This window comes from Mustelus asterias, chromosome 20 (assembly GCF_964213995.1).
Source record: "Mustelus asterias chromosome 20, sMusAst1.hap1.1, whole genome shotgun sequence".
Taxonomy (NCBI): domain Eukaryota; kingdom Metazoa; phylum Chordata; class Chondrichthyes; order Carcharhiniformes; family Triakidae; genus Mustelus; species Mustelus asterias.
The window spans coordinates 70,724,538-70,736,684 of record NC_135820.1 but is presented as its reverse complement, the minus strand read 5'-3'; the positions used below and the strand labels follow the sequence as shown (position 1 = coordinate 70,736,684).

Here is a 12,147-nt window from a genome sequence, read left to right as displayed (position 1 = left end):
TCTTATATGTTTTCTAGAAGATCTCCCCTCATTCTTCTGAATTCCAATGAGTATAGCCCCAGTCTACTCAGTCTCTCCTCATAAGCCAACCCTCTCAACTCCAGAATCAATCTAGTGAATCTCCTCTGCACCCCCTCCAATGCCAGTATATCCTTTCTCAAGTAAGGAGACCAAAACTGTACAGAGTACTCCAGATGTGGCCTCACCAGCAACTTATAAAGCTGCAACATAACCTCGCTGTTTTTAAACTCCATCCCTCTTGCAGTGAAGGACAAAATTCCATTTGCCTTCTTAATTACCTGCTGCACCTGCAAACCAACTCCTTGAGATTCCTGCACAAGGACACCCAGGTCCCTCTGCACAGCAGCATGCTGCAATTTTTTACCATTTAAATAATAGTCCATTTTGCTGTTATTCCTACTAAAATGGATGACCTCACATTTACCAGCATTGTACTCCATCTGCCAGACCCTTGCCCACTCACTTAGACTATCTATATCCCTTTGCAGACTTTCAGCATCCTCTGCACACCTTGCTTTGCCACCCATCTTAGTGTCATCTGCAAATTTTGACACACTACACTTAGTCCCCAACTCCAAATCATCTATGTAAATTGTAAGCAATTGTGGTCCCAACACTGATCCCTGAGGCACACCACTAGTCACTGATCGCCAACCAGAAAAACACCCATTTACCCCCATTCTTTGCTTTCTGTTAGTTAACCAATCCTCTATCCATGCTAATATATTACCTGTAACACAGTGTACCTTTATCTTATGTAGCAGTCTTTGGTGCGGCACCTTGTCAAATGCCTTCTGGAAATCCAGATACACTACATCCACAGGTTCCCCATTGTCCACTGCACATGTAATGTTCTCAAAGAATTCCACCAAATTAGTCAAACATGACCTTCCTTTCATGAACCCATGCTGCGTCTTACCAATGGGACAATTTATATCCAGATGTCTCACTATTTCTTCCTTGATGATAGATTCAAGCATTTTCCCTACTACAGAAGTTAAGCTAACCGGCCTATAGTTACCTGCCTTTTGTCTACCTCCTTTTTTTAAACAGTGGCGCCACATTTGCAGTGGAAGGGTGCATTTCTGAATGGAGGGCTGTGACAAGTGGCATTCCTCAGGGATCAGTGCTGGGACTTTTGCTGTTTGTAAAATATATATATTGGAGGAAAATGTAACTGGTTTGATTAGTAAGTTCGCGGACGACACAAAGGTTGGTGGATTTGCGGATCACAATGAGGACCATCAGAGGGTACAGCAGGATACAGATCAGTTGGAGCCTTGGGCGGAGAGATGGCAGATGGAGTTTAAATGTGGAGATGCCGACATCATGACTACCATCGACACCGCAAACTGCCGGTTCCAAGTGGAGAGGATCTCCAAGAAGATCGCGCATAACGACAGAAAGTTTCTACAGTTTACCCCAGATGGAGTTTAATCCGGACAAATGTGAGGTAATGCATTTTGGAAGGTCTAATACAGATAGGAAATATACAGTAAATGGCAGAACCCTTAAGAGTATTGATAGGCAGAGGGATCTGGGTGTACAGGTACACAGGTCACTGAAAGTGGCAACGCAGGTGGAGAAAGTAGTCAAGGCGGCATACGGCATGCTTGCTTTCATCGGCCGGGGCACTGAGTTTAAAAATTGGCAAGTCATGTTGCAGCTTTATAGAACCTTAGTTAGGCCGCACTTGGAATATAGTGTTCAATTCTGGTCGCCACACTACCAGAAAGATGTGGAGGCTTTGGAGAGGGTACAGAAAAGATTTACCAGGATGTTGGTATGGAGGACATTAGCTATGAGGAGAGGTTGGAGAAACTTGGTTTGTTCTCACTGGAACGACGGAGGTTGAGGGGTGACCTGATAGAAGTCTACAAGATTATGAGAGGCATGGACAGAGTGGATAGTCAGAAACTTTTTCCCAGGGTGGAAGAGTCAATTACTAGGGGGCACAGGTTTAAGGTGCGAGGGGCAAGGTTTAAAGATGTACAAGGCAGATTTTCTTTACACAGAGAGTAGTGGGTGCCTGGAACTCGTTGCTGGGGAGGTAGTGGAAGCGGATACAGTAGTGACTTTTAAGGGGCGTCTTGACAAAAACATGAATAGGATGGGAAGAGGGATATTTAGTTAAGTCGGGCAGCATAGTCGGTGCAGGCTCGGAGGGCCAAAGGGCCTGTTCCTGTGCTGTAATTTTCTTTGTTCTTTATTTGCTGTTTTCCAATCTGCGAGAACCACCCCGGAGTCCAGCGAATTTTGGTAAATTACCACTGGTGCATTTGCTATTTCTCCCACCATCTCTTTTAGTACCCTGGGATGCATTCCATCAGGACCAGGAGACTTGTCTACCTTTAGCCCCATTAACTTATTAACCCTTATTTAGCCCCATTAACTAAATTATAGTACCACTAAGAGTACTACACCAGACTGACTAACACAAGAGCATTAGAAAGAGGAGGGCTGCAGATACTTGGGAACACCACCACCTGGAAGTTCCCCTTCAAGCCACTCACCACACTGACATGGAAATACATCACCGTTCCTTCACTGCTGCTAGATCAAATCCTGGAACTCCCTCCCTAACAGCACAGTGCGTGTACCTACACCTCTTAGACTGCAGAGGCTCACCACCACCACCGTCTCGAGGATAATTAGGGATGGGCAATAAAAATGCCGGCCTAGTCAGTGACGCCCACGTTCCATGAATGAATTAAAAGTGATTCAACCTGGTACCATGCCATAGGGCACACATTCACCAATAGTGCTCCTCGGGAAGGAACAGATTTCAGCCCGTCTCCCACCACAAACCTGTTTCTGTTCTTTGGACATCTGTTTCCGAGCCTCAGACTGGGCCTTGAAATATTGGTTTATTTCTTCAAAGTTGCACTTGTTGAGATCTGTTATCGTCGCCTTTTCTTCAGGTTTCATTTCCTAGATTAAAGCAAAGCCTTAATTAACTCAATTTGCTGCACAAGTTGGAAGGAGGGGGAAAAGGTTTGGTCATGGCGCAGTAGCCAAAGCTCACGGGGAAGAAGTGAGATGAGCACACGGCAGATTTTAGAGTGGCACTGGGGGATATAGAACAAAGAACAGTACAGCACAGGAAACAGGCCCTTCAGCCCTCCAAGCCTGTGCCGCTCCTTGGTCCAACTAGACCAATCGTTTGTATCCCTCCATTCCCAGGCTGCTCATGTGACTATCCAGGTAAGTCTTAAACGATGTCAGCGTGCCTGCCTCCACCACCCTACTTGGCAGCGCATTCCAGGCCCCCACCACCCTCTGTGTAAAAAACATCCCTCTAATATCTGAGTTATACTTCGCCCCTCTCACCTTGAGCCCGTGACCCCTCGTGAACGTCACTTCTGATCTGGGAAAAAGCTTCCCACCGTTCACCCTATCTATCCCCTTCATAATCTTGTACACCTCTATTAGATCTCCCCTCATTCTCCGTCTTTCCAGGGAGAACAACCCCAGTTTACCCAATCTCTCCTCATAGCTAATGTGGGCATAGGCTAACAATCCAACATCCAGGACAAATTTTAAAGAGTAAAATAGCGCCACTAATATTAGGTTCCAATCAAAGCACCTAACCACTTCCCCCACTCTCTGCCCTCAAACAAAAATACTGCCCACAGGAACAGCTTTAGACATTTTTCCCACAATCTCGAAATCTGTGATCTTGACTTCAAGTAATCTGAAGGGGGAAATGGAGTCATTTGGTGTATAATCATGACCGAAAATAAAGGAACAAATTTTTATTTATAAAGTATGCTTTTCATAGAATCCCTACAGTACAGGAGGCCGCCATTGCCCCATCGAGTCTGCATCAACAACAATCCCATCAATGCCCTATTCCCATAAACTCCCCGTATTTACCCTGCTAATCCCCCTGACACTAAGGGACAACTTAGCATGACCAATGAATCTAACCCCACACATCTTTGGAGTGTGGGAGGAAACCAGAGCAGCTGGGAGGAAACCCACGCAGACACGGGGAGAATGTGCAAACTCCACACAGACAGTCACCCAAGGCTGGAATTGAACCTGGGTCCCTGGCGCTGAGAGGCAGCAGTGCTAACCGCTGTGCCACCCTGTCGCCCCAAATCAATCTATTCCAATCCCAAATGTTCTCTGTGCACGTTCTCCTTGCTGAAAATGAACTCGGCCTTGTCAGGCCTGCGCTTCTGGAACTTTTTATCCAAGTTGGGTACTAGTGGTGGCTCAGTGGGTAGCTTTCGCAACACACAGAGCCCTGAAATTTGACGATCCAAGCCCACAACATGAGCACAAAATTTAGGTCGGCAGTTTATTGCTTGAAGTAGTGAGGGGCTGCTGCTACCATTTTCCAGACTGAAATGTTAAACCAAAAGCAATGCCTGCCAGCTTAGGGTTAATATACAAGATCCAAAAGGAAGCAAAGCTAAGGAGACATTCAAATTTAGGATTATGATGCCGAAAAAGACAGCTTTCAATTAGCGCCCCCTACAATCCAAAGATATCCATTTTTACAACTTACCTTGCGCCAGTCTTTGAAGAAATTCTTCCTAAAGATATCTTTTGTAGTGTACTCATGATCGAGCATTTTACCAAAGAACGTTGCAACCTCTTCACACTGAGGGCTCAGCTTCATAGGTTTCCCTGAAAGAAAAGATTGAAATCATATGCCACAGTACCCAAGTCCACCCGTTTATTAAATAAAACTTTTCAAAAGGTATAACCGCATCACTTGGCCTTTAAAACATAAAAGCTACACCGTAGATGTAGTAATTGATCACCCTTTGAAGATACCACCCATGGATCATCAGTATTCTTTGTCCTTCTTGACAGGATCCAAAGCACAGGGGGAGCTGCTGATGCTCTGGGTTTGAAAGAAGAATTTATTTACCCCTCGGTCATGGCCACTCAATGAACTGGATTACAATGAGTGGGCAAAGCTAAGAGGGGGAGTGATGATGACCAAGTTCTTAAATAAATTAGGGTTACATCCAATCCTGCTGGCAACAGTTTATAAAATCTAAGGTGGCATTTTGAGATAGCTCAGTGGTATAGATTTAACTAAAATAAAACTAAACAATATTGTACTGCATGGCAAGTTGTGAAACCGTGACAACAGCTAGAGAGAGACCACAGAAGCTGCTCGATTGTTTTAAAAGCCTAAGGGGTTTGAAGGCAACTTGCTCAACATGCAGTCTGTAAAGAAAGGAAGTTCTCGTAAACTGAAACATACAAGACAGAAACGAATATAAATTTTCTCCGAGGGCCAAGAGTCTTTGGAATTCTCTCTTCCTCAAAAGGGCTGGAAACAGGGTCTTTGAATATTTTTAATGAAAGGTTCTGAGGGTAGGTGGGAATGCAGAGTTGAGGTTACAATCAAATCAGCCATAATCTTATTGAATGGCGGAGAAGGTTCAAATGGCCAAGTGGTCTACGCCTGTTCCCAATTCATATGTTCTTTCCCTCTCTAGGACAATCACGCCTGGTTCAGTTTTAACTTCACAAACACTTCCAAAGTGGCCACTTGCTCCTCACCTTAAACACACCATTACCCTGAGCTACGCACTTGGGGTAAATCCTAATGTACGTTTGTATGTTGAGCGAGTTGCCATGGATACTTTCTACTGTCTGTACATCCAGCTCAAGGACAAACTTCTCTAATGTTTCCATCAGCTTGTCACATCACCATCTCCACTGGCCCCAGTTAACATCAGCTCAACATGCACGTATCCCCCATCTTACTTCGCGCCACACTTGCTGTATGCACCCTCAGTTCCTGACTGCTCACTGACGCCTTCTACCACATTCAAGACTCTCATGCCCACCACAGTTCCTTCCCTGCATCACAGCAATAGGAACCGACCGTGCAACTTTTGAGACTGGTCCGCTATTCAATTAGATAGTGGCTGGTCTGAACTTCAGCTACATCTGCCCATCTTAGCCCAACAAAAATCTAGAGTTTGGTTGTGAAATTTCCAATTGCCCAAACGTACAGGGGGCGATTTAAGTGGAGGCTGTTTTGCAGACTACCCGCTGGGCGCCATGGCCTCCACAAGTCCCTGGCTACCGGATTCAGTGAAATCGGCCCAAAACTGTATAAATTACTCAAATTATAATTTACATTTCGTTAGCAGGCCTGGGACTGAAATCTCTGGGCCCGCTAGAGTCTGCCCACGTGCCAGGAGTGTTTCACTCTAGCAGGGTCTACAATAGCTCCCCACTTGCGGGGAGCGGGCAGCCCGACCCCGCTGGAGTGAAGGGGTGGGGGGCATGAAGGCCCCCCAGGAGGTCAGGGGTAAGGGGGTGCCTGGGGATTGCCAGCTTGGCAGTGCCAGCCTGGCCCCCCAGCACTGCCCAAGGGGCAAAGTGACAATGCCCAGGGAGCATCTCAGCACTGCCCACTGGGTAATGGGCAGTGCCAAAGCGGGGGCAGGGGGAGATTGGTGGGGGATCCTGTTGCCACTCGGTGGCAACAGAGGGAAGGAGGGGGGGGGGGGTCGTGCGCCAGCGCTTGAATCCCACCCTCAGCCTTTTGGGGCAGAGAATTCCAGATTCCATATTGTGACTTTCCGTTCATTGTTTGATCTTTCATCTCACAACCCCTTCTCGACTTTCCTTCATGGAGCAATCTTTCCACCATTTTAAAATCACTCGTGCATCTTCTTCTGTGCAAGGAGTAGTTATGCAAACAACAACTGCTGCACTGAGATAAAAGCAGACCAATGGTATTAAGTAGATCTGAATTGAACGTCAAGCCAGACCAATGCCAAGAAGCAGGAATGCACACAAGCAACATATGGTCACCAAGTGATATACCTCTCCACAAACAATTTCAAAATCGCCCCACCTTCCTAGTTCCCAGTTTTGGAAATAACCAAGTGCATTCAGCAGGTTTTAAAAGCCAACTGGTAAGTTGGGGTCGCGGGGAAGGAAAATGGTTTTAAAAAACTGTGACGTAGAGGAAATAGAATTACATATTAATTCACCAAAGAAAAAAAGCGGCGATCTTTCTGCCAACTGATAAAGGCTGATTGAGCCTCACTGCAGCTACTCCCACACTTCCTGCTCACTGAGCAATGACTCACCAAATCAGGCCTTCCCATGAAAATACTGCAAAACAATTCAGAGAAATTGGTGCGTTGGGAACAAGGCAGAGTCTGACATAGGCGGGAAGTGAACAGGAACCGATGCTGGTGCAGTCTTTGACCCCCCCCGCAACGCAGCCCACTCTTAACATCAAACATCCCAGTCATTCACTGGGCTATCAAGCCAGAAATACTCGAGTGATGTTTATTCTGGAGGCTTTCAAGAGGTCAAATCACTTACAGATGTCCAAGTCAGCACTGTGCCCAGTCATTCATTCAGTTAGGTTTTGGCACCACCACCCTGACATCTTCACTTGGGTGCTGCATCAGAATTCCAAGGGCGGTGAAGTTTGAAAATCAGCACTGCTGTTTAAAAGTGACTTAAAAACCTAAAGTGTTGTATTATGTAAATTAAAGTAGAGCGCCTGATGAGTAAAGATAGTGGCTAACACCACAGGACGGCAGTGATATGAACACACTTAGTCACGAGGGGCAAAAATTCATTAGCTGCAATGGAATAATGGCTCTTGAAGCTACAATTAATATTACATAATGGCCAGCTAATACACTGGAAAAGAGGGGGTATAGTGCAAACATCTGGAACTAAAACAAGGGCAGTTATAACCAAAGATATAGGAAATTACAGACCGATTTTCTGATATCAAGTCACTGTTGTAACTTTATCACAAACTGAATCGGTGATAACATTTGCCCCATAAACTCAATTTTGTTGTTTCTCAATCACTCCATCCCCATTTACAGAGGCTCCAACATCATAAGAACATAAGAAATAGGAGCAGGAGTAGGCCATCTGGCCCTTCGAGCCTGCCCCGCCATTCAACAAGATCATGGCTGATCTGAAGCGAATCAGTTCCACTTACCCGCCTGCTCCCCATATCCCCTAATTCCCTTATCGATCAGAAAACTATCTACCCGTGATTTAAACATATTCAACGAGGAAGCCTCCACCACTTCAATGGGCAGAGAATTCCAGAGATTCACTACCCTCTGAGAGAAGAAGTTCCCCCTCAACTCTGTTCTGAACCGGCCCCCCCTTATTTTGAGGCTGTGCCCTCTAGTTCTGGTTTCCCTTCTAAGTGGAAAGAATCTCTCCACCTCTACCCTATCCAGCCCCTTCATTATCTTATATGTCTCTATAAGATCACCCCTCATCCTTCTAAACTCCAACGAGTACAGACCCAATCTGTTTAATCTCTCCTCATAAGCCACACCCCTCATCTCCGGTATCAACCTGGTGAACCTTCTCTGCACTCCCTCCAAGGCCAATATATCCTTTCGCAAATAAGGGGACCAAAACTGCACACAGTACTCCAGTTGCGGCCTCACCAGTGCCTTGTACAGTTGCAGCAAGACCTCCCTGCTTTTATATTCTATCCCCCTCGCGATAAAGGCCAACATTCCATTCACCTTCTTGATCACCTGCTGCACCTGCAGACTGAGTTTTTGCGATTCGTGCACAAGGACCCCCAGGTCCCTCTGCACAGTCGCACGATGTAATTTTTCTCCATTTAAATAATATTCCAAGTTACTATTATTTCTTCCAAAGTGGATAACCTCACATTTGCTAACGTTATATTCCATCTGCCAGATCCTCGCCCACTCGCTCAGCCTATCCAAATCTCTCTGCAGACTTTCCGCGTCCTCCACGCAATTCGCTTTCCCACTCACCTTCGTGTCATCAGCAAACTTGAATACCCTACATTCAGTCCCCTCCTCCAGATCATCTATGTAAATGGTAAACAATTGAGGCCCCAGCACCGATCCCTGCGGCACGCCACTGGTCACCAACTGCCAACCAGAAAAGCACCCATTTATCCCAACTCTCTGCTTCCTGTTAGATAGCCAATCCCCAATCCACGCCAACACCTTACCCCTAACTCCGTGTACCCCAATCTTCTGCAGCAACCTTTTGTGAGGCACCTTATCGAACGCCTTCTGGACACATAGCATAGCCGGCTTACCATCGTAATAGAAGGTAACATTATCTGGGAGTGGCTCATAGGGTGGAGCAAACACTGGGCCTTTATGTTCCAGAAACTTCCACTTGACACCATCAGTGTAACGCTCTTCCTCCCACCTGCACACGAGAGAGAAAATGAGAGTGAGTGGTTGAGCAAGCACAGGATTTCTCTAGAACACCAGAGTACATCTAGCAATCCTAGATCACACTGTAACAGATAACTAGCAAACCATATACAATGAAAGCTTCATCAAAAGGTTGTGGGCGGTGTAGGAATTATGCAAGTTCTCTATCTTTGTGCACCCCCACCCCCGGTACCTATAAATGTCTACAGTGTGACCACTGGTAGAATTCATACAACCAAGTGAAGTTTGTGCTCACCCACACACTTTTCCTGGCATGAGTTGGTTAGTCCTTCCTCTGCGCAGCACCCTTGCCAAGCTGGATCTTTTGTGCCCATTTCCAGTAATTTCATTACAGTGTGAATGTATGTCTATTTGTGACTAATAAATTTGTGACTAATAAATAAACTTTACCTCATTTTTGCCAGCCCTTTTGCATACTACGCAAAGACGATGGACACCTGCCTTGAACTCAATTTTGTCTGAGTGGGGACTAGCATGTAACGCTCGCCTTGTGGTATCTGAATGAGAATGGTGATCAATAATATACACCAATGTGATGAGACACCTCACTAGGAGCTCTGCATTTATAATTTGGAAATTTCTAGGAGGAATTTCCAATGTTATTTCCAACTGAGACCAAGAAACACTTCAGGAAGAAAAATTTCTATTTGAAGGGTCAAAAGACGAGGTGTATTTACAACTCATGCACAGGAATTGGATATACAATAGCATCAACTGGCAGTCACCGGTACCCTGGAAGCTCAAATTTAATCGCAGCTAAGATCAGGCTCTCAATATCGCACCCCATCACCGCTGTCCGACTTCTTAAACACTTCCAGTTTCCCATGCACCAAATGCATTGCCATTTCATCTCCCGACTTGGCAATTGGGTGTCACGGAAGACTGGACACATTTTCAGGGCACAAAAAATAAAGGTGTCTTCAACCAAAAGTCAGAAATCACGCATCCCATTCGTGAAAAGGGGCATGAGGAAAGGCAAACAAATCGGTCATTAAAAACTCGAGGAAAGACAGGAAATTCCTACTCCAGCTGCTGTTGGTTGATCAAATGATTGTGGAAAGTTCAACGGGGTTTCATCTGTCTCATCACGCAAGCCACATCATGGTTGTGCTGTGTCATCACTGGTCAGTACGTGAGAGAACTCGAGAAAGTGCAAGCAAGAGGCAGCAGGTGTGGGAACTGCTCCGATCGTACTCACAGGACCACCAAAAACCCACAGAAACACTTGACAACAGATCTTCAAAATAGCTTCCGTGTGGTCAGAAACCAGAGACCTGCATTTATCCCCTGACTGACTTTGAACTGGGGTGAATTTTTTTGCATCGTTCAGCTTTTTGTTAACATTCTAGTTTAAGTCGGCATTGAAAAACTAGACAGAGGTGATGAGGTGACAACTTAAAAAAAATTATGTTCTGGAACGCACTGACTCAAAGGGCAGTGAAGGAAGGAAGGATATTCTTGCATTGGAGGCAGTCCATAGATGGTTCACTAGGTTGATCGCAGGTGTGGAGAAGTAGAAGCTGAAGAAGTTCATTTATTAGTCACAAGTAGGCTTACATTAACACTGCAATGAAGTTACTGTGAAAATCCCTGCGTCGTCACACTCCGGCGTCTGTTCGGGTACACTGAGGGAGAATTCAGCATGGCCAATTCACCTAACCAGCATGTCTTTGGACTGTGGGAAGAACTGGAGCACCCGGAGGAAACCCACGCAGATATGGGGAGAATGTGCAAATTCCGCACAGACAGTGACCCAAGCCAGGAATCGAACCTGGATCCCTGGCGCTGTGAGGCAGCAGTGCTAATCACCGTGCCGCTAAGTAGGTTGGGGCTGTATTCATTGGAGTTTAGAAAAATGCTATATAGGATTCTAAGGGGCTTGACAGGGTAGATGCTGAGAGGCTATTGCCCCTCGTGTGAGTGTCTAGGACCAGAGGGCACAACCTCAAGATAAGGGGTTGTCCATTTAAGGCAGAGATGAGGAGGAATTTCTTCTTTTGAGGATAGTGAATCTGTGAAATTGTTTACTGCAGAGAGCTGTGGAGTCTGGGTCGTTTTAAGTATGTCTTAGGCTGAGACTGACAGATTTTTAAATGAGATGGGGAATCAAGAGTTATGGGAATAAGGTGGGATGGTGCAATGGAGGATTATGTCACATCAGTCATGATCTCACTGAATGGCAGAGCAGACTCGATGGACCAGATAGCCTTCTTCTGCTCCTACGTCATAAGGACTCGGAAGTCTGAATGCCCGCTGCTTCTAGGCCCTCATGGCATGCCAGCACATATTATTTAGCCCAATAACTTTCAAAAGCGAATTGAATAATGGCTCCAAGAGGGAGCACATGTCGGGATACAGGGAAAGGGTAGAGAGCGTAATGAATTAGGTCGCTCTTGTAAAAGGCTGGCACATCAATGAAAAGTCCAACAGCCTCCTTCTGTGCTGCATAATTCTATGATTCTAATGTGGTGGCAGCTTGCGTCAGTGGGAAGAAGTTATATTCCTACCCTTGGCAAGACAAAACAAACAATCTCTTTCCCCAAATTCTCAGCTATAGAAATATCTAGGTGGAGGAGAAATCCTTTGACAGACTCATATCTAGCAGTAGAGTGAGATCTGCTTGACGGAAGCATTATTGGAGGCATTGGGAGCAAGTTGCTTGAAATAACTGAGCAGGGTTTACAAAAAGATAAGACACTGCACCACTCAAAAAGAATATCCTTTTCACCTGGTTAGAATCTGATTGAAACTTCAGACATGTCACATGGCATAAAACTACCTACAATTCAGCACAATATTGACAGTTTTAACAAAGGTGGCTCCAGATCGATGGTTTAGTAGGGGTTGTGCGAAAATTGAGAAAGAGCTACATCGCTGTGGCAAAATAAAGGGAGTTTCATGTAATTCTATAGACGCAGGG

The 12,147-nt window shown here is 45.6% G+C and overlaps 2 protein-coding genes and 1 non-coding gene across 3 annotated transcripts in view; all 3 read right to left on the bottom strand.

Moving 5' to 3' along the window:
* plcg1 (phospholipase C, gamma 1) overlaps positions 1-12,147 on the bottom strand; it is a 586,083-nt gene that overhangs the window by 200,189 nt on the left and 373,747 nt on the right. The gene's annotated exons all lie outside the window — the stretch shown is intronic.
* top1b (DNA topoisomerase Ib) overlaps positions 1-12,147 on the bottom strand; it is an 87,647-nt gene that overhangs the window by 30,717 nt on the left and 44,783 nt on the right. Inside the window, exons 9-11 of the mRNA XM_078236804.1 lie at positions 9,083-9,198; positions 4,538-4,659; positions 2,830-2,952 (exon numbers count right to left, since the gene is read on the bottom strand). Of these exons, the coding sequence (XP_078092930.1) occupies positions 2,830-2,952; positions 4,538-4,659; positions 9,083-9,198 (361 nt within the window). The remainder of the gene's footprint in view (positions 1-2,829; positions 2,953-4,537; positions 4,660-9,082; positions 9,199-12,147) is intronic.
* LOC144508776 (small nucleolar RNA SNORA26) lies at positions 4,831-4,953 on the bottom strand. The gene has a single exon (XR_013500339.1). It is a non-coding gene; the product is annotated as a small nucleolar RNA SNORA26 (small nucleolar RNA).